This window comes from Catharus ustulatus, chromosome 8 (assembly GCF_009819885.2).
Source record: "Catharus ustulatus isolate bCatUst1 chromosome 8, bCatUst1.pri.v2, whole genome shotgun sequence".
In the NCBI taxonomy this organism is placed as follows: Eukaryota; Metazoa; Chordata; class Aves; order Passeriformes; family Turdidae; genus Catharus; species Catharus ustulatus.
In genome coordinates this window covers 11,633,960-11,654,165 of record NC_046228.1, presented here as the reverse complement: position 1 = coordinate 11,654,165, position 20,206 = coordinate 11,633,960, and the positions used below count along the sequence as shown (strand labels likewise).

The 20,206-nt window shown below is 38.7% G+C and overlaps 1 protein-coding gene across 1 annotated transcript in view; it reads left to right on the top strand.

Annotated features, from left to right (window-relative positions):
• CFAP58 (cilia and flagella associated protein 58) overlaps positions 1-20,206 on the top strand; it is a 57,042-nt gene that overhangs the window by 29,158 nt on the left and 7,678 nt on the right. The window contains exons 14-15 of the mRNA XM_033065517.1: positions 1,199-1,310; positions 3,519-3,623. Of these exons, the coding sequence (XP_032921408.1) occupies positions 1,199-1,310; positions 3,519-3,623 (217 nt within the window). The remainder of the gene's footprint in view (positions 1-1,198; positions 1,311-3,518; positions 3,624-20,206) is intronic.

The following is a 20,206-nucleotide window of genomic DNA, read 5'->3' as shown; positions in this document are numbered from 1 at the left end:
TTATGCCAGTTTGATTTGGTGAAACAGAAAGGAGAACTGGGCACACAACATTAGCAATTGCAGTTTTCATCGACTGACTGCAGATAGGGACAGGATTTGAACTTGCTGCCCAAATGCATTCAGCTGAAAGTCTGTCACTGTATTGAAACTCAGTGATGGTATTGAAGTGTAGTGTGCTGCATGCCATGATGGGTGGATCAATTCTTGCTAACTGCAGCAGCAATCTCATACTTTAATGAAGTCCAAAACCATCATGAAAACTGCCTGTCGAAAAGACTCCATTTATCACTTGTGCTGCTAATTAGCTTTCCCGATTTGCCAATTGGAAATGTGAGGGTTTTTTTCCCTCTTCCATAACCTTGTCCGACCTCACAGTTAAAAAAAGGTCTTTTTCTCTCTAGTGAGCTAAATGCAATTCTGAGCTTAGGAGGAAAAGATTCAGTGATGGAGGAGGCATATCTCAATCTTCCACCCCCTTTTTACCTTGGAGAATTAGAGGATCCCATCTCTAAAGCGATAAGGGTCAGATCATTACAAAATGTGCTTTTTTTTTCCGGCCCTTCAACCCCCCTATCCCCATCATAAAAGCCTAGTTGTCAAAGAATCTTGGTAGTGCTCAATCAATTTTAAATTTAGCAACAAGTCATCTCTGAAATTCCTTGAGGAGATGTAATAAAAGAAAACAAAGTTCAGTTCTCTTAGGAATGGTGTCCATCATACTTAGGTCCTAGAGTGTGTTTTATTTAATGGGCTACGTGAGCCATGTAGATTCCAAACCTTTCAAACACAAGCTGTTAGATTCAACACAGGGGTAACTGGATATGACCCATAACTGGTTTGTAGGTTGATGAACTAACTGTCTTCTGGCCTTAATGTACATGGGAAGATGTGAAAAGTGAGATCCAGTACTGTGTGGAATAAGTTCCCCAGGAGTCTCTTTTCTGAGCCATTCTTAATGAAGCAAGTAAAGAGGTCCACGTGTGTTATTTTATGGTTCCACCTGTTTAGTGGTATCACTGTTGATATTTTTTGCCACCACAGTATTGCTGTAGTGGCAAAGTGACTCTTTGTGATTTCCATGTGCTTCCTGTGCACCATAGTGCATGGGAGAATGATTTGTTAATGTCCACATTAGTGCCTTGGTTGCATTGAAGTATTTTTGGTGTGTTTTTTCTTTTTGTTTTATGCTGGTCTTCAGATGGGAGTTTAATCACATGCAGAAGGAATTGTTAAGGGAACAGACACGGTGCAAAATTTTGGAAGAAGAACTGCAGAAGCCCTTGCAAGTTCACAGATGGAGAAAATTAGAGGTGATGCGTGAGGATTTTGTGTTTCCAAAGCCCCTATTATCAATCAGTGGCCCAGCAAAAGCAAATGATGTGGAGGGACTGGGCAAACTGACATTTCTGTAGTACCAATGGAATCCTTACCTGCTGAATGCTTTCCTTGCACAATGCAATCTGTGTTATTTTTGTGTCACTTTCTCAATGAAAAATTGCAAGGGGATTTGTAAAGAGACAGTGAAGTGCTAAAGGGAATAAGAATGCATTAGGTGGATTTAGAAGGGGGTGATTCCTTAACATGGAGGGTGAGAAATAAGATGATAGGGGAAAGATACAATCCTACCATCACCAAGCAGGGAGATGTATATGGGAATGTATATGGAGAGAAAGCCAGGACTTAAAAGTCTCATAAAATAGGTAGACTCAAGAATGGACAGATATGAAGTCAGAAGGTAAATTACATCTGAGAAAAAACAGAAAGAGGCCTCCACATAAACAGTGGTGGACTCCCAAAGATAGTCGTTGCAGGTAATGTGAGTTCAACTGCTTTGCATAAACAGCAAATCTAACTTTTCACATGATTTGAACCTGCCAAGTGAAGGGGAAAAATAAAAAATCCGTCAAGCATAGACCAAATATATGAGCATCAGTTGGCATCACTGGATATTTTTGATGTAAGTCAGTGCCATCTGAGATTCCTCTGTTGCATGGATCTCTGATCTTATGCCAGCCTGGGTTGCTTAGCTTCTCTAATGTTGAGTGATTATGTGCTCTGTCCCTGCAGAAGCAGAGCTGAATATTTTGACTGTGCTTGCTAGCATGATAGTGAATTTCTGATCTTTCCATGCTGAACTGAAAGTTGGATGGTGTGATTAGCTTTTCTCATGGAAGGGAGATACAATGCAGGATGCTGAACCAGGTTAAAAACATCTAGGTACAAACTCTGGCAGTACCTTGTAACAAAGAAAAATCAGGCCAGTCAAAACATCCAGTGATGGGGAGATGAATGTATGAAGAGGCTGATAATGGGAAATCATGTCTTTCTATTCTAGGTAACTGGTTTGTATTTGGAACAGAAAGACCAGCAGATGGCAAGATACATATGAAATAATCCTGATGGGGTTTTGGTTCAATTCCTAATGAACAAACACTCTCGTATCACTGCAGTTTTCACAAATTGGCACCGTGCTTGGGCAGCAAGGAGCCCATAAAAAAACAAAAAACAAGGACTGAGTGGATCATGGGGACTGGTCTACTTTTTAGCCTGGTTTCTCAGGAAATGATGTTGTGTTGTGAGCACTGCATGTGTATCTGTGTTAGTGTCCTAGTTACGCTTGAATTGATTAGTCAATTTAGATAAAATCAGACAAAAGATTAAGAGCAATGAGATACTGAGTTCCTTATAAGCTCAAGCAAATATAAGAGAGCAGGACTTTATTGGAGCCTTTACTGCAGTGTGAGTTTAATCCTTATGAGACACCACATGAGAGAGGAAAAACCAGATGGGAGAGAGGTGTTATGAGTCCCTGAATGAGGAAAAGTTTCAGAGTTTGCCCTTCATTGAAAGATCCAACAAGAAGCCACAACGTACTAGGAAAGTAAGCTTTGCTGGCTCCTCTCACAGAAATATTTCTTTGCTCCTTAGAGCTTTCTCCAGATTCAATCTGTGCCAAGAGAATGAAAAGGAAAGGATGGAGAGACAGGCATCTACTAGCTCCTGGTCTTACAGGCTGTGGAGGTAGAGGGCAACAGTACAGTGCAAACACCCTGTCACCATTTTAAGCATTTGATTCCATTTAAGAATGGGATTTCACATGCATGGGCACTTTAGAACTCCATAATAGTTCATCAGTGTACCCCCCAAATTTGTTCCTCTTAAGTTCTCCTTCTGTTTCAAGACTAAATTGCAATTAGTCTTTCTTTTGTTCAGTAGAAAAATCTTCTCCTTAGAAACAAAGTTGGGACAATTTGAAGTTCTTGAACAGCAGGAAATACTTGCACTGCTCTTAATTTGTCAGTGAACAGTTCATGTTGCTGCTAAAATTGATGTATTAAGTTCTATGGCTGCTTGTATACATGCAATTTTTTTAAAAAAACAGCTAAATGCATCCTCCCCTAGTCCCCCTTTTATACTTGTTACTTTTGAACACTGAGATATTATGGTTTTCATTTGCAAAAAAGAAACAGTAACTTGCTATCATGTATAATTTTTGAGACTCCTTTGCTCTTTCCTAGGCCAGTGACCCTACTACCTATGAGCTGATTCAGAAAATACAGAGACTACAGAAGCGACTTATCAGCAAGACGGGGGAAGTGATAGAGAAAGAATTTCTTCTTCAGGTACTGCAACGTCATTATTTTGTTGCATTTCATTAATGTGTTTTACTTACTCTGCATTCTCTGTCTACTGGCATGTGTTTCCTGAATGTTATTTAGATGCATGACTTTGGATTTTTTTGCATGCCCTTTAAGTAGCTTTAGATGGCAGCACTGACTCACTGAAAGAGCACAAACAGCATCAGATTAGTTGATTTTTATATTCTGGTTACTGATACCTGGTCAGCTCTGGAAAATACAACTAAAGGTTTAATCATGTTATAGATTAGTCTTCAAGTGAGTCTTAGACTTTTTGAAAGGTATTTCTTTGTCATTTTAAGTAAGTATGTTATGACCAGAACATGAAAGAAAATTCCTGATTGATTCTATTTGTACTTAGCTTGCTTTTGGCAGGAGGAATCCTAAAGAGTTTGTGTGATTTAGATATGCTGCTGTCTGGGGTATGTTTGATTTCAAGGTTTTTGTGCTGAACTTCACCAAAAAATAATTTTTGTGATAGCTTATCTTTTTTTTAACTCTATCTGATGTCTCTTAACCTCAGTGATAACAGTAAGATTTATGTTGTAGAATGCAGGAAAGATTGTATTCCTGTAGTGCAAACTTTGCTATCAAATATAACAGAGAAGGAGTCCAAAGAGTCCTGGCTTTAACCAGAGGTGTTAATCTGGTCTCTCTGGTGACTGTAGGGATAGCCGCAGATTACCAACTCTAGCTGTGATTTTAACATCTTAAATACCCTAATAGTCTTGATGCCTGTGTTGTGTATCACTCACTGGAGAGTAAAATGTGACCTGAATCTCCCTCTGTCTTGAGAAGAGGTCAGCAGATCTTACCAAAACAGGGTTTGTCTCTATTTATTGTTCCATAGGAAAACGTTGTTCTGAAATTTCATCTGAATGTAATGTATGGTGTATTATTCCTCTGCTTGGAAAAATGTGATCTTTGTTGCATAGCACTGAAAAGCTGTCAGTGAAATAGTTAGCTTAAAATGTAGCAAAAATAGCTTCAAATTTACTGTGCTTTACCCATGCACAAAACAAATTCTGTTAGATTTTACAGTCTCTATTACATATCTGGCCTTATCCTTAGTATGCTCCCATTTTGCTATTATCTATTTTCAACTGAAGAACTGAGATATAGAGGTATTAAGTTGCCTGCCCAAGAAAATCTTTGAAATAGAAGGTATTTGAGCTTATATTACTGTATGCTAGCCATTGATATAACCTTTCTGTCTCTGCAATGGTCCTTCTATAGCAACTAGATGATTTTTAAATTATTTTTCTAGATTTAAGACAGGGTTTGGCTATACAAAATCTAATTGTTATAGTTAGAATTGCTAATGAGTTCCTTTGTGTTCCTAATTCAGGCACCAATTTCCTGTGTAACAATACAGAAATGAAGGTTTCCCTCAGAGGAATAATAGTGAAGGCCAAAAATACTATGCTCCACATTGTGTTCAGGGATTTAACATCAATGTTTCTGAGCTCTTTTCTGTTTTTTCACAGTGTTTTGAGTCCTCCACAATGACTGAAATCAGGTTCTTTCATAGCAGGGTGTGTATATGAGGAGAGATGGAGGACAACCCCCAGCACATTCCCTGCAAGGGCTCTATGTGCTACTGGATACCTCACTGGCACAATGATCACAAATTAAGTGTACCAGCAGAGCTGTTTCTGCTGAGAGTCTGGATAACCTGGCACAAGGCATTCCATTATTCTTTGAACTGGTTGTCCTTGGTATGAGGGTAGTATCTCTTTTGTAAAATCATACCTTGATTCTCACCCAAACAAAACCCTCACTGATAACTTACTAAACTGATGTTACCAAATTCCAAACTGCTGTGGTGAAAGAGCAAGCCTAAGGAAGACTTTCAGCAGAGGGAAATAAACAGAACAGTAACATCAGCTTTCTGGAGAGCTGAGTTTCACACACCAGGAGGGTGGCTTCACTAGACTACCTTCTGGGCAGTTTGAAAGATTTGAAGTGCATTTGAAGTGAAGTATTTGAAAGGTAGTGTAGGATTTGATCCTGACTGAACTTCAGAATTATAGGAAATAGCAGTAATTTAGCTCCAATTTTAGAATTTTAAAATTTTGTTCCCTCAATATAATTTGTATGTTGACAGAGTTCTTCTCTCCCTCTCTCTTTTTTTTTTCCTTTTTTAAAAAAAAATCCTGGTAAACCATTCATGCTTAAAGGCATTCAGCATCTTTTCATTAGGGGTCTCTTCTGGAAGTCAGCTCAGCTCAGTTCAGTCACTGCTCATTTGCAGGAGTGGGGGAATTGCTGATGACTGGTCTGTGCCTACTTGGCAGAATGTTTCCCATATTCAGAGTTGGAGGCTGCAGTCTGAGGGGTACAAACTTATTAGGTCAGAGGATGACTGCTATCCCTGTGTTATGTTTGCTTGCATAAGTCACACTTCCTCACCCCCAATCATCTTCATTCACATCTTGCCCTGTAACAGGGGCACAGCCTTTGGGTGTATCAGCTTTAAAATGATCTTAATCTTTTGCTTGCCATAAATAATCTTTTTTCATGTGTGTGTGGCTTTCTTCATGTGTGTGGCTAGCAAATAGGATCATTGTTTAAGGTGAAGCTTGTATCTGTGTATAATGTGCATATTATGTTGCATAAATTCCTACACATCAAAGTGTAGAGTAATAATAAAAAGCTTTGTGTGTTGAATAAAGAGTATTAAAAACACCTCTGGAGATTAGAAATAACCCATGTGAGGAAATGGTTGACCCAGTGTCAACAACCTGCAGTTTGATTTGTAGGGTATTCACCCTGCTGCATACTCATGCAGAGCTGTAATGTTTTTATAAGGGAAAATAATTCCATTTGTATTGTATGCACTATAGCTCTGTCCTCCTGTTTTTTATTTTTTGGTAAATGGTCTTTTAAAAAAAGTTCAGGGAACAAGGTTTAAACTGGATATATAAATGGAAATTTTTGCTGGGTAAGGATCACAGCATATAGATTGGTGTAGAAAAGCATCTGCTTACTTTACCTGCTTCTGATGTGCATTTGATCATATCCTTTTTATTAGCTTTTCCATTGTTTTTAACCTGTCATTTCTTTAAAACTGAGGCAGATGTAGAAGCAAGATACTATCCATGCTATGTGATTAAAAGAATGATTTACTGTGTTTCAGTCAGAAAATTTAAATTGCTGACAAAACGGGAAAAACCCAGCTTGACTCTAAAATCTCATGCAAAAATCTCTCTTAACAGGTCATCAGGGCACATTTTTTAGATCAGACATATGCTGAGAGATAATGAATATGCTGCATGCTAAATGTTGTGTTTTTCTGAAACAGCTTTGCAGGGTCGAACATTTTAATAAAGGTGTAAAAAGATTTCCTGTGTTAGAAAAATTACTAAATTCTTTTCTTGTTTCTTATTTATGTGTGCCCTGTTGCCACAGTGTCTTGGGTTATAAGGTATCAGCTCTCATGTGCCAAATAAATTAGGGCATCCTGAGATGCTACTTTGAAGAGTAGCTGCAGAGCAGGTGGTCATACTTTCTCTTTTAATTCAGGCATTCTCAGAGTTGTGAGCTGCTCTACTGTTGAAAAATGCTGTCTTAAAAATCAGATCCAAACCCAAGGTCTTGAATACTTACGGTCAGTAAAACTCCAATGGCATTTTTTCCAAACATAGGAAATGTTGCTTCAGGGATAGCCAGTTTTCCTGTCTGAGTCATTACCTTCCTTCTGAATTTGTGCAGTCAAGATAGAGCCTTTTTTATTTTTGTTCTTTTCTAAACTGTTGAGTAATATTGCGGGGCTTTGTGGAGAAATATATTGTGTGTTATCCAGGAAATCTCACTGATGGATGAAGGTCTTTGTGAGCACGTGTGGGATGAATGGCATGTATTGTAAAGACATAAGGAATAATTACTAATAAACAGGAGTGCTCTGCAAATCCTCACTGCAAAAATGCTGTTGCTGACTTTGCATGTGGGGCAGATCCCTCATGTGACTGAAGCTCTGCTTTGCTGTGTACTGAGCAATGATGTGGTAAACTCGCAGTGGAAAGTATTACCTTGTTAGGATTATGATTAGTGTGGTTTTAGGAACTAATCCCATTAAAAGTGAATTATGCACTGCTTTATTTGTTTCAAATTTAGTTCTTTCTCTTCAGAGCGAACTCCTCTAATTTGATTTTATGTCTGACTGAGCAGAATTTTATTCAGCTGCATGTCTTGGAATGGATAACAGCATAAAGATTCACATTATATGTCAGTTACCTCTTTTGTCAGTCATCTCAGAAGATTGCTCATAAATGTAAGAGCAAGTGCAACCTCGATTATTTGTTCAGGGAGGCAAAGGCAAATGTCTCATTTAAGCCTTGTATGTAGTAGTGAAAGCATTGTTTTTCTGTACTTGTGTATTTTTAATCACTATTGTTTTAAGCTGTCAGCAGTCAAAGCCCAGGACTGGGCAGTCAGGATGTGATGCTGGGCTGACTGTGTCTTGAGCTCATAGTTCAAAGAGTGCAAGGGCAAAAGGCATGATTAGCTCATGTGTCTGACTCAGAGATTACAGCCACATAGCACCCACATGTCCTTGCATTGAGCCAAGTTTTGAACTAAGTTTCAATGCCTCCAGAGAACTGACTGTCCCAAGTGACAGAGAGTAGGAGGAATTGAAGGGATGCTGCTGCCTCCAGCCCAGTTCCATTTCAGGTATTGTGAGATACAGGGAGGGGAGAGCTAGAGATGTTCTCTGTGACCTTGGCCAGGCTACTTAGCTTTTGCATGCCTCACATCAAGTAGAAAGGGAATAAAAAAATTTCCGTTCTTGTACTGGTGTGTGAATGAATATATTAGAGATATGACTCAATTCCATAGCGAAACACTCAAAATAGGCAGATGTTTTATTTTATTTGTGCTAACTTGGTAGTAGAGCTGTTCTATCCAGTTTGAGGTGCTCGTTGCTATAGTGTCTGAACATATACATAACCATCTTTATTTCTCAGAGCTGGTACTATAGTTTCATAAAGAAATCTTTAGAACAGTGTGTTACCGTGTGGGTTTATGCAGGTTGGCAGCTATTGAAGTAAAAGTTTTCTCCCATGAAATGAAGGAGCTTGGGGATTTGCTTCCCCATATTTGTTATGCATTTCCCACCCATTTATTATATAAAATACTTTTTTTTTTTTTTTAATCTCATGGGGTATTTTTCAGCCCACTTTATGGGAGCCTAGTTCTTCTGAAAATAATTTATTTCTTTAGTTTGGGAGTTTCATGAGGCATGCTTCTGCTAAGTTCTTCACTCCTCTCACAGTGCTCAAGTAGCTTCCACATAAGAGAAATGTGTACTCAAATGCTGAATAAGAGATTTTCTCAACAGACAACCTGCCAGGAAAAATAAGAGAATACTCTCCTATACCCTATTTTTATTTTGGTATTCTTAAGGCCTGGATGAGTTTTATCTTATATGTTATCTTTACCTCTTCAAAATGGCTGAGATTCATTTTACCCTCTCAAATTGGGCATTTATTTGTTTTTAGTGCCCAGTACAGATTCTATTTGGTTTTGAGAGTATAACCTACTTGCATGTTACAGGTAGGGTACAGAGTCCGAGCTGGGGATTTTTTGGTGGAATTGTCTATTTTGATAAAAAATAACTGCAATTCACTTCAGGAAACTAATGACTGCAGAATTCCCAAAAGTCTCCTTTGACCTGCCCATTATTGTTTCTCTGTCATCTTGTCTTTAGAGAGATTTCAGCAGAGGCAGCTTGGGAGAGTGCTTTGTATGCACTGAAACTTACAGGTGAACTGCAAAATCCACTGCCAAAATGCAATCCTTTCTTTACTGCTCCTTTATCATTTATATATATGAAGTCAGCCTTTTGAAGGGATTTTCCATCCAAAAATGAAAAGGGAAAAATTCTTTTTAGCTTTTTATAGTGTAGTAGGACTTGGTGCTTTTCTATCTCTGTTTCCTGGAGGATTTGACTTCCTCTGGAAGCACTGGATTAATACCCTATCTTGCAGCTCAAGCAGGCAGTTCTCTCAGCCCTCAATTAAAGGGGTGAGTATATTGAGCTCTAGGCCTTTTCTACGCTTGAAAACCCCATTTCTGCCAGCAAAAAAGTATTTCCTGATTTAGCTTATACCAGCTCTTGAATGGCAGAAGACTTTCCTGCCGGTAAAATTGCATCTAATTGCATAGGCAGTAGCTGGCATAAACATATCAACACAAAGGAGTTGCACCACTCAGTGAACTGCAATTGGCCAGAGTTGTCAAAAAACACAAGAAAGAGCTCTTCAGGTATGTAAACAACGAGCAGAAACAGACAGAAAATATTGGCCCACTGTTAGATAGGAGAAGTAAAATAGCAACAATGCTTTAAAAGAGTGAAGTTCAGCAAGGACAAATAAGTGTGAGGTGTTAGAGCTGGGAAATTCAATCCAGGAGGACTGAATCCTGTGCAGGACAGGCTGGGATCTACCTAACTGGGGAGCAGCTCTCTGGAAAGGGACCTGGGTGTCCTGGTGGACAACAAGCTCAGTATGAATGAACATTTTGCTGCTGCAGCAAAGAAGGGCAACAGGGTGCTGGGTTATGTCAACAAGGGCATCACTAGCAGAGGTTATTCCACTCTACTCAGCATTTGTCAGGCCACAGATGGAATACTGTGTTCAGTTTTGGTCCCTGCTGTATAAAAAAGATGGACAGGCTGGAGTGGGTCCAAAAGAGGGCCACAAAGATGATCAAAGGACTGGGAAGCTTGCCATAGGAGGAAAGTCTGAAACTACTGTATTTGTTTGGCTTTGAGAAAACAAGGCTAAGGGGAGACCTTGTAACCGTGTTCCAGTATTTAAAGGATGGTTAAAAGGAAGATGGACATTTTCTCTTTACAAGGAATCACATGGCAAAGATGGGGGTAATAGGTACAGGTTTCTCCTGTGGAATTCTAATTGGACACAAGAAGAAAGTTGTTAATAATGAGAACAATTGGAAGGCACGGCAATCATCTCCCCAGGGAAGTGGTGCATTTCCTAACACTGCACCCTTCAAAGATCTGTCTGGATCTACCCCACAGGGCGCTGGGCTATCTTGTGTAAATGTGCTTTTGCTGAGAAAGGATGGGCCAGATGATCCTTGAGGTCCCGTTACAACCTTCTATTCTATGATTCAGAGACTTAAAAGGTGTCAATTTAAGATCAAATCCCAAAGTCCCTTCCATGAGCGGTCCCATTAAAGGGACAACTAATTTAATTTAATGTTATGTTTGCTCTCATAGATGTATATTAGTCACCAGTATAAGCAAATGGGAATGAAAGAAGGGTTGGATCATATGAAACTTGAGGTTTACTTCCAACATGTTATTCTGTGATTCTGACTGAGAAAGCTAAGCTGCCAAAACTTCTAGCCAGTGATAAAATGGTTCCTGAAGGATGGGTGTGAGGGGGAAGGCAGAAACGTGCTCTCCTGTCCTTATCAAAAACTAAAAAACTTAAGTGTTGCTATGTATCTTAAAGAAACAGGAGAGAGAAAAACCCCTGGTGCAGTGTGAGTTTTGAGGTTATGACTGCAGTTCTAAGTTGGTGACTGGAATTTCAAGGGATTTGCATTGAAATATAGAAATGGGAAATACCGTAAGGACTCAGGCCTAACATTTACTTTTTGGCTTTCAGCTGGATATGAATCATAAAGAAAAAGTTTACTTCCCCAGTGTTGCGCAGAATTAGGCTGATGTGTCAAAGGCACACTGTAAGAATAGCCTTTATTTAGACTCCAAAGACAAGCTCTGTTCTTTTCTCAGATGAAAAAAATAATGTGTGACCAGGAACTCTGGCTGCAACCCAGTTCTTACTTGTGATGGATAAAAAAGATCTCATTACCAGCTCAATATTATGATGCATAACTGAATTACTACTGTCAAAATAATTTCAGTCAAATGCCTTGAAACTTATTTGAACTGGAATCTCCAATGCAGAATGAAGTGACATATGGAGGTACCTAATGCATCAAGTTATCCTTTAGGGCCACTCTTAGATTCTTTCCTTCTTGTGACGTTTTTTAATTTTATTTTTGTTGTGTTTGAAAGGTTCATTGCTAAACTATGACTTTGAATGAGGATTATAGCTTTGGAGATATTTTGTATTTAATATTGGTTTTAAATTGAAAGATTAATGTCTTTCAGTGATTCTATGCTTGGCATGATGATTTTTCCATTCAATTAGAATGTGTCTAGTGTCTTTTGTTCTGACACTGATAATTTTTCCCAGTTAATTTAATTATTTAATTTCAAAAACTTGATTGTGTAGCCAGTAGGGCTCTGTGACTAGGGCAGAACCACTCACACTAAGCAAATTGTAGGATAAATGTATTAAATCCTGGTGCAAATTTGCCAGGGCTTATATGCAATCCTGTGATGATGCAGTGAGGAATCATATCTCAAAAACATGAAAGGTACGAGTCACTTGTGTGAAGATCTCTTGAGGGTCTACATATCTACCTGAAAGTTTTGTGTAAGCTTTAATAATTCAACAGATATCTGAGGAATGTTCAGTTCTTGCCCTAGCTCTCCTCAGAAAGGAGTTGATTTCTATTTCTGCCTATTTCCAATACACTTCTTGGCGCATTAGTTTATTTTAGATCTTCTAATCTCAGTCCATCTAGAATTAGAAGATGTTCTATGCTGTAGAAATTTACTGCATGATAAACTGCTCTTAAAAACACACTGACATTTAGATTCTTTCCCTCCTCCCACATATGTTGCAGTTCAAGTGGAAGAGAATAAAGTCTTCCCAGAAAAATAGCCTTTTTTTTTTTTTTTTTTTTGTGGTATGTTTGTTTAAACAGGGTTTTGAAAAAATGGGTAGGAAGTATGCTGAGCACTTTAACGTCACCAGGTAAAGATACTTTAGGGTGAGAAAATAATTTTCCAATAAAAATAGTGCAAATATTTCTGGTACTGAGAAATGGAAAAGAAAGCAGATTACCTAGTGATCAAAAAAATATTTTTGGTGAACAGTTTTCTTAGTGGAAGAGATAATTTTTACTGACTCTTTGTGAAACTACCCTGCCCTGATAAACAAAACATATTTCCCATGATAAATGGTTTTGGACAGAAGCAAGGTGCAAGTTTATTTGAGAAAATAACTTCTGGGGATCTGCACCATTTTTAGCTCATCTAAGGATGTTTTGGTCAGAAATACTCAGATGTCATTTACAAAGCTGAGGAAGTTGTAGGCAGTAGAAAAATCCCTTAGGCTTTATAGGTGGCAAATATACATGAATACTGAATCTATTTTACAGGTTTTTTAAAAGAATTGATATATTTAGTTGAGTTTGAGCTGGAAAGAGAACTCTAGTGGGTCATCAGATGTCATCCCTCCTCATCATGCAAGATTGTTTTAATTACACAAGTACTATCCTTCATGGATGAGTGTCAAGCATAGTTTTGTGTCCTGCATTCTAATACATGTATTCTCAGTCCATGAAGTTCAGCATGCCTGAAGAGATTGTTGTTTTCAAGTACACTATGGCTTTTTGTGAGTTTCCTCCCACATTTGTAACCTCCTGCTGTAGTCCAGGCCTGTTATTTCTGAAAAGCAAGGAGCAGGTGTCTTGACACAGCCACCAGCATGGTGGTCCTGGGGGACTGAGTTTCATTCCTGTGTGTCTTCAAGGAGTTTTAGTGAACTTTGGTAATTCATGTAATAACTCTTTGTAGAATGAGAAGAGGATCACTGCTCTGGCTGGAAGCAGTTCTTCAGCATGTGTACAATAAAGGTGTAATATTATTTAGATAATGAAACAAGGATGCCAAGAACCTAAGACACAGCACTGTCATCTGTAATCTGCATCTGCAAAACAGAAACAGTGATCACCAAAGTATTTTATTCAAAGACATTATGTTCGGTTTGAACCCAGAATCATGAGCATGGATACCTTGTATCATTAGATTGAAAATATTTTGTAAAATGATCCAATCCTAACGTTCTTAGTCAGAATTTACCTTGTCTTCAACATTAGTTTGCTAGAATAAAGCTTGGATTAAAAGTTCAGGAATTGTTCCAGTAAATAACAAATAACTGAAAACAGCGTTGTTTACTCCTCATTCCTGTGTTCAGCATGTGTCTGAGAAGGAAATAAATCTGCTGTGCACCTCAGGGTAAAGTATATTAATCAACCAGTTATCTTGTTAAGGGAAAATAAATGACTCGCTGTGCTGACTGAATACATTGCAGCGCACAGACTTTGCAGTGCTGAAGCAATCCGATACTGACTGTCAGCCATCCAGAATCTGCTAGAGAAGCTGAAATACTGCAGGAGTGCAGCAGCAGTGTAGCAATAAATTCACGAGCCCATATTCTATAGGGTGGCCCAGAGGTAGAGGTATATCTTTAGTATTCACCCTTTGGCAGATGTTCTTGTGTTAAGATAAGGGGTATTCTGCTCCTCCCTCAGCAGCAAGATACGGACAATCTACAGTCAGTGATGGATTATACTCTTGTATGATAATCAAAAGAAAAGCCCCACAAAAAAAGTCATTCCACAGGGACAGACTAGATTTGTTCTATTCCAGTTCTCTTCCATTCTTACTGTGAATGGTGTTGTTGTTGAGGGAGCACATGCAGAAAGATACTGCAGCTAATGCTGTCTTGCAGCTGTTTGAGGAAGGCAGGCAGAGTCATTGTGTGGCTGCCTGGGTTCTTTTAGAAGGCTGGCTTAAAATGGGACATAGGAGGACACAAACAGGTGTAGAAAGAACCCTATTTCTCCACTCTTCTCTTTGAGACATGCAGAGATGTGCTGCTGAGTGCACAGGAGCCATGAACCTCAGCAGGGAGAGTCTCTGCCAAGTAGGGTGCCACAGTCAGCCAGTTGCTGCGCCTCTTGGAGGCTCAGAGCTCAAGGGTTCATGCCTGTCTAAGTAGATCCAGCTGTAATCTTAAACAGGGGATGGGACACTTGAACACAGCAGTTGTCTTTACATGGACATTAGGATTCCCTGTCTTTCCCCTTCCTTTAGTCCTATTTCTGTTTCTTTGAATTTTAAGAAGCAGGCAAGGGGAGCTGAAACAGAACTCCTTGAAGAATAGCAGAGGCTCAGCTGTAATTACAGTGAGTCTGAAGGAAGCCATGCATTAAAACATTCATGATTTCAGAATTGCTGTGTATGTTTCTCAGATGTACTGTTATTCCTTAATAGGTTCCAAAGGGTAACAGGAGACTAGTCTTTCTTCCCTGAGGTACTTGATGTATGCAGGGGAGCTCTGCTGTCCTGTCAAAAAGATGTATGTAGGCTTTCCTGCCTTGTTAGACAGGTATTGTAGATTTAAGTGGTGGCTTGACTTTGAGATAGGTGTTCAGAGGTAGCAGCTCCAGAACACCAAAGGACTTGAAGCAAAGTGCTCTCATCTTTCAGGGAAATCTAAAGATCTAAGTCAAGCAGGTGACTAAAGAGATGTAGGTGCCTAACTTAAAAATAGATGTTTCTAGAAGGAGCTCTGCAGTCTCTCTGACCCTTCAAGGTCATCGTCAGATCAGTCTGAAGTGAGAGCAGAAGCTGGGTCTACTGGGAGTCTTCATCCCAAGCTGTCACCTGCAGGAACAGCTAATCGTTATCAACAGAGCTGTGATAATTCTCCTTTGATTCATCTAAAATTTAAAAAATCTAAATGGCTATTGAATAGCTGAAATACATGCTGTTACACTGACATTAAAATACAGAGATTGCAAGTCAAATAGTATAGATCTGAAGAAGTGACTTAATTTCTTTTTTCTTAGAACCTTGTATAAAGTAATTATTATACAGTAAAAGGTTCCCATGCACTTTCTTTGTGGAGTTATGCACTTAAAATATTTAGAAACTTTGTTGATAAGATTTGTATCAACCTCTGATCTCCTCCAGGTCACTTTAAGACAAGCTGCAACTAGAATGTAAAACAAAAGCTTGTTTAGAACTCTCTTCAACCCAACTGTCAAACTTCAGGCTCTGTGAAAATAGTTGGAATATTTACATCAATCCATGTCATGTCAGGTGTAATTCTCACCTTCAAGGAACAGCTCACTTTCATGTGTGTGTGTGTGTATGTGTGTGTTTCTGCTCACACATATAGAACAGGAGATAATTAATTGATAATCTTCTGCAATGTAAAGTAAAAACATTATGATTAAATGAGCTAATTAATCTAACTCATAATAATCTAATATAATAATAATAATAATAATCTAATTAATGATTTTATAAACCCCTGTGTAATTTAAGTAGTAAAATGGGTACTGCAGCTGTTATTTCAGCAAGACACATCCATGCCGTTTTCTTTAGGTAGAATGTTAACCTTGTGTCTCAGAGTTCAGAAGCTGAAAGGAGTATATGTAAGTTGTTTGTTCATTGGAAAAAAAATTGTTTTCCTATACTCAAATTGCAGAAGATCTGATAATAATAGTTCGTAGTAATAATAATAAAAATAAGTTGCAGTTGTACTCCAGGTGGAAGTGTTCATACTTTGCTGTTCCTGGAAGATGGTGATACTGCAGCATTCAGCTCTTGCTGTTGCAAAAAAACCTCTAAAAACCAAAACAAACAAACAAAAAACCAACCACACTAACTTAAGGGTGAAGAACTTACAAGGTGCTCCAAGGTGGTTTCTTTCTCTCTAATTAAGCTGTTTTCAAAATGCCAGTCAATTTGGTGCAGCTTCCTCTGTGCCAAAGGAAACAGATTTGCTCTTGAGAAGCATTATTATCAACTGAAGAAATAAGTTACAAGTTTAAGTAGTACAAATTTCACCAAAGATGCGATTATCCCATTATTTCCTTCAAGCTGGTGGTTTTCACAGGAAAACTCAAAATACCTAACACAGCATTAGTGTTGCTGTGCTGTGAAAGGGCCTCAGTGTCCTCTTTCAAACATAATTAATTTAGCCAATAAAAAACCTCACATTGGACAGTTAATGAAGTGTCTAGGTGATAATTAAAACAGGAGCTCTTCTAGGGAACTGCATCCTTGCAAGGGTGTTTGCTGATGAATGTGGAATAGGCAGGAAAGAGCAAGAGCTTTTGGAAAGTGTTTACAGGGAAAGTTTATACAGCACATTTCTCATAGTGCTGGAGGCAACTTTCTTCTGTTATTATAAAATTTGTGAAGGTCACCATATGCTAATTTTTTTTCTTTACCTCATAAAAATTTTAAAGATAGATGTCCTGAGCCAACAGCTACTGCTAGGTATACACAATAACAAATAAACGGAGGGCTTATACAGCTAAAATGACTATGACTAGATATGTAGTAAGTATTTAATCCAAATTTCTGTGTCCTGTTTAACACTTATGAAGAGGAATCACTACCCCTAAGGATGCTTTGCTGCTGCATGGCATCATAAACAGAATGCCTCTGGAGTTCAGCACAGCACTGACATTTAGGTTACAGTGCCAATAAAGAATAAACTCCCTGTGGCACATTGACTGACTTGTTATCCCCAGCAAAGCCATGAGGAACTGTAGAGTGCTTGCACAGTTACTGTATTGCCTTCTCCACCTTGCTAATTAAAATAAGAATTTTCTTTTAGGTTGAATGTTTTAGGAACTGCTGCCATACTCTACATTGCACACTTTTGCACTACATCTTTATCTTGTTGAGTTTCTTCTTCAGCTCAGTTGCTGGAGACAGGAATTGACATAAGTTAAATTTACTCCAATGCAAAGTCTTTTGGATTTTTTTTTTTTTGGTTATTCATGTGATAGAAAGCTTTTGGTGCATAATAGGATTTTTGTGGGTCTGCTGGACAAAGCTGGAAAAGGGGTGCTGCTCTGGCAAAGACATAAATTTGTTGAATTATGTATCTGGAAAGAAGCTGGGACTGCGGGGCCTATTTTGGCTGTGAATACATCTTCATTAAATGTGTGGTCATCCATCCTCTCTGGTTCAGAATACAACCTGGGCTAACTAACAAGATGTGCCATTTCCTGGTGTTGTGGTGAGGAACACAAAAGGAGGTCACATCTTTAGAGCCCTATTCCAGCCTGGGACTGGTGAATGCTTCCCACCCCCCGAATGCCTTGCTGCCACTTTGGGAATGTGTCTGATGGTACTGATGGTCCTTACATGGAAAAGCAAACGGGGCTGTGCTGGTCAGCAGCAATAGCTTCTTTTGAAGTAGGATCTTGCTGAAAAAAGATTTTTCTTGATGAAGATGGAGCCAACTTGTGACCACCTAATCCTGGACAATCAACTGAAATTTGCCAAATGATAGCCAGTCTTCTGCAGAAGAAAATAATTTTTTCTCAGTTTGCTGTAGAGCAAGCAGGCCAGGAGAACTAGAGAGTATGGCTGAGACAGCACCTAGTTAAATTTAGGGGAAAGCACCACTTACTTGCCTACCCTCCCTCTCCAAATTAATGGGTGAGAGACTTGGGGATGAAGAAAATTGCTGTCATAGCTGGGCCTACAGACAGACCTGTGAGCTCCTTGGAGATCCCCTGGGAAACAAATGTAAGACAGGAAGGGCTGTTCTAAAAATAATGTGCAATTTTATTTGCAGAATTTTTACAGCAGGTATTCACAGAGGTGCTGAAATTCTCTTTGGAATGCCTGAAATTTAACTGTAATCCTCAGTCTGAGTGTCCCAGCATGCCCTACATACACAAAATGAATGTGCCATCATCTCTCCACCATCATCTTGGCTTAGTTTGTGTCATAAACCAGTGAAGCTCGTTGATGTTATGGGCTCAGTTCTGCAGTCAAACATCTGCTTAATTCCATGGGAATTTTGTGGTGGAAAGATCCTGTAAAAAGCTTTGTTACTGTCCTAGACTTGATCTGAGCACAGGTACATTACTCTTACCAGTGAAGGCTTAACAGAAGGATTTACAGAGATTTGATGGATCTTCCTTCACCTCAAGAAGAAGAGTTGTGCCTTGCAGTTCCTTGATCTCAAAACCTCAGAACTGTGGTAAGATGTGTATTGTGATGGCAGCCTGGTGTGAGGATGGAGGGAAGTGTGAGGGGAGGCAGTTTGGGATGAGCCAAAGAAACCCAGTCATAATAGATTCACTTAATCCATTACAGAAAACAAAGCTTCTCTTTATGAATTTGTGCTGATATGTTTTTCTTGGTCATTTCTGATTTCTTATATGTTGGGATGGAACCACCTGCACATGCACCTTGTGACTTGCATAGAGTTACTCTTGTGGTTGCTATTTTCAAATTAGTTGAAATTAATTTATTTCTTTTTAATTAATTTGTTGTATCCTGGGGTAAAATTTCAGAAATTGTAGAAATTCCTGTGAAATTTTTTAGAATTTCTGTGAAACCTGTGGATACAAGCTTCTGCTGAGGAGGAAAGAAGTATCCAGGGTTTTCTTCCAGTGTTTTACTGACATATGTTGCTTCTACCCAGTGACAAATAATTTGACCTGATGTAAAAGAGATGGACAGTGCTTAGCAAGAAAGGACAGGATATGCATTGTAAGACATCTGGTTCTGTCTCTGTTGGGTTATGGATACAATATACATTGGACACCTAATGAGTCTCTGCTGCATAAAAGAGTTTCTCCTTGCAATAGAATCGCATGCTTTGTCTCTAAATGAGGTTATTATACACACCACTGCACAGTGTTTGAAGAGCTTGGTTGGCTGTTGTAGAGGGTAGGGAGAGAAAAAAATTGGAAAACAATTGCACTTAAGACCTTCAATCTATCAATTGCACCATATTTATCCAAATTACCATTACACTATTACAAAATACAAATATATGATACATTCAGGGTTGAGATGTTAATATTGACTGGCCAGATTTTGACAAGGTGGATTTTTCTTTTGCTGTTGTTTTTACCTTGCAGTAAAATCTTACTACCTCGGATGGAAAAGCTGGTAGTGGAAATACCACTCTGAAGTGGCAGAATAACTCTCTACTCAGAATGAATTATCAATTTAGTATTTGCTGCTATGAAAACCTCAGTCTGAGTCTCAAGAGGTTTTGATTTTTCCAGAGATGAACTGTGAACAATTTCATTTATAAGGAACTCTTCCTCAGTAATCTGCAGAGTTTAAGGACAATGCTTGTAAAAGTAAGACATGATTTGAAGTGATTCCATTTTGGGTCCCAACTGGTGATCGTTGTAGTGCATAGTTTTCAGAAAATTATGAGGTCTAAAAACTCTAGACTCCTTATGCTCTTGAAGACTGGACACCTAAAATTTTACATCTTCAAAATAACAACCACTTCTGCAAAGCCTGGCTCAGCTACTGAGAAAGACCAAATGTAACAGTTCTAGATGATGTGATGGGCCCATTTCCCAGATCAACAGACAAATTCTGTGGTAAGAGTTATAGAGAGAGCTTATAAAAAAGACAGTTAAAAGGGGCTTTGTCAAATCCAGTGTAAATAATCACCTATCCTACCTTCTTCTTGGCATTTTTGTCTTCCTCAGTTAAATCTTTTGTCTGCTAGTCTCTTTTCTAATTCCAGTTTTCAATGTATCAGAAAAGGATGTGATCTTACTAAATAATATTATTTAATGATCTTAGATTTCAGGGTAGATAGTAAAACTATTGTAATGTGCAAAACTGTGAAGATGGCTTTTTTCAGAGCTTTATTCCTCAGACTAAA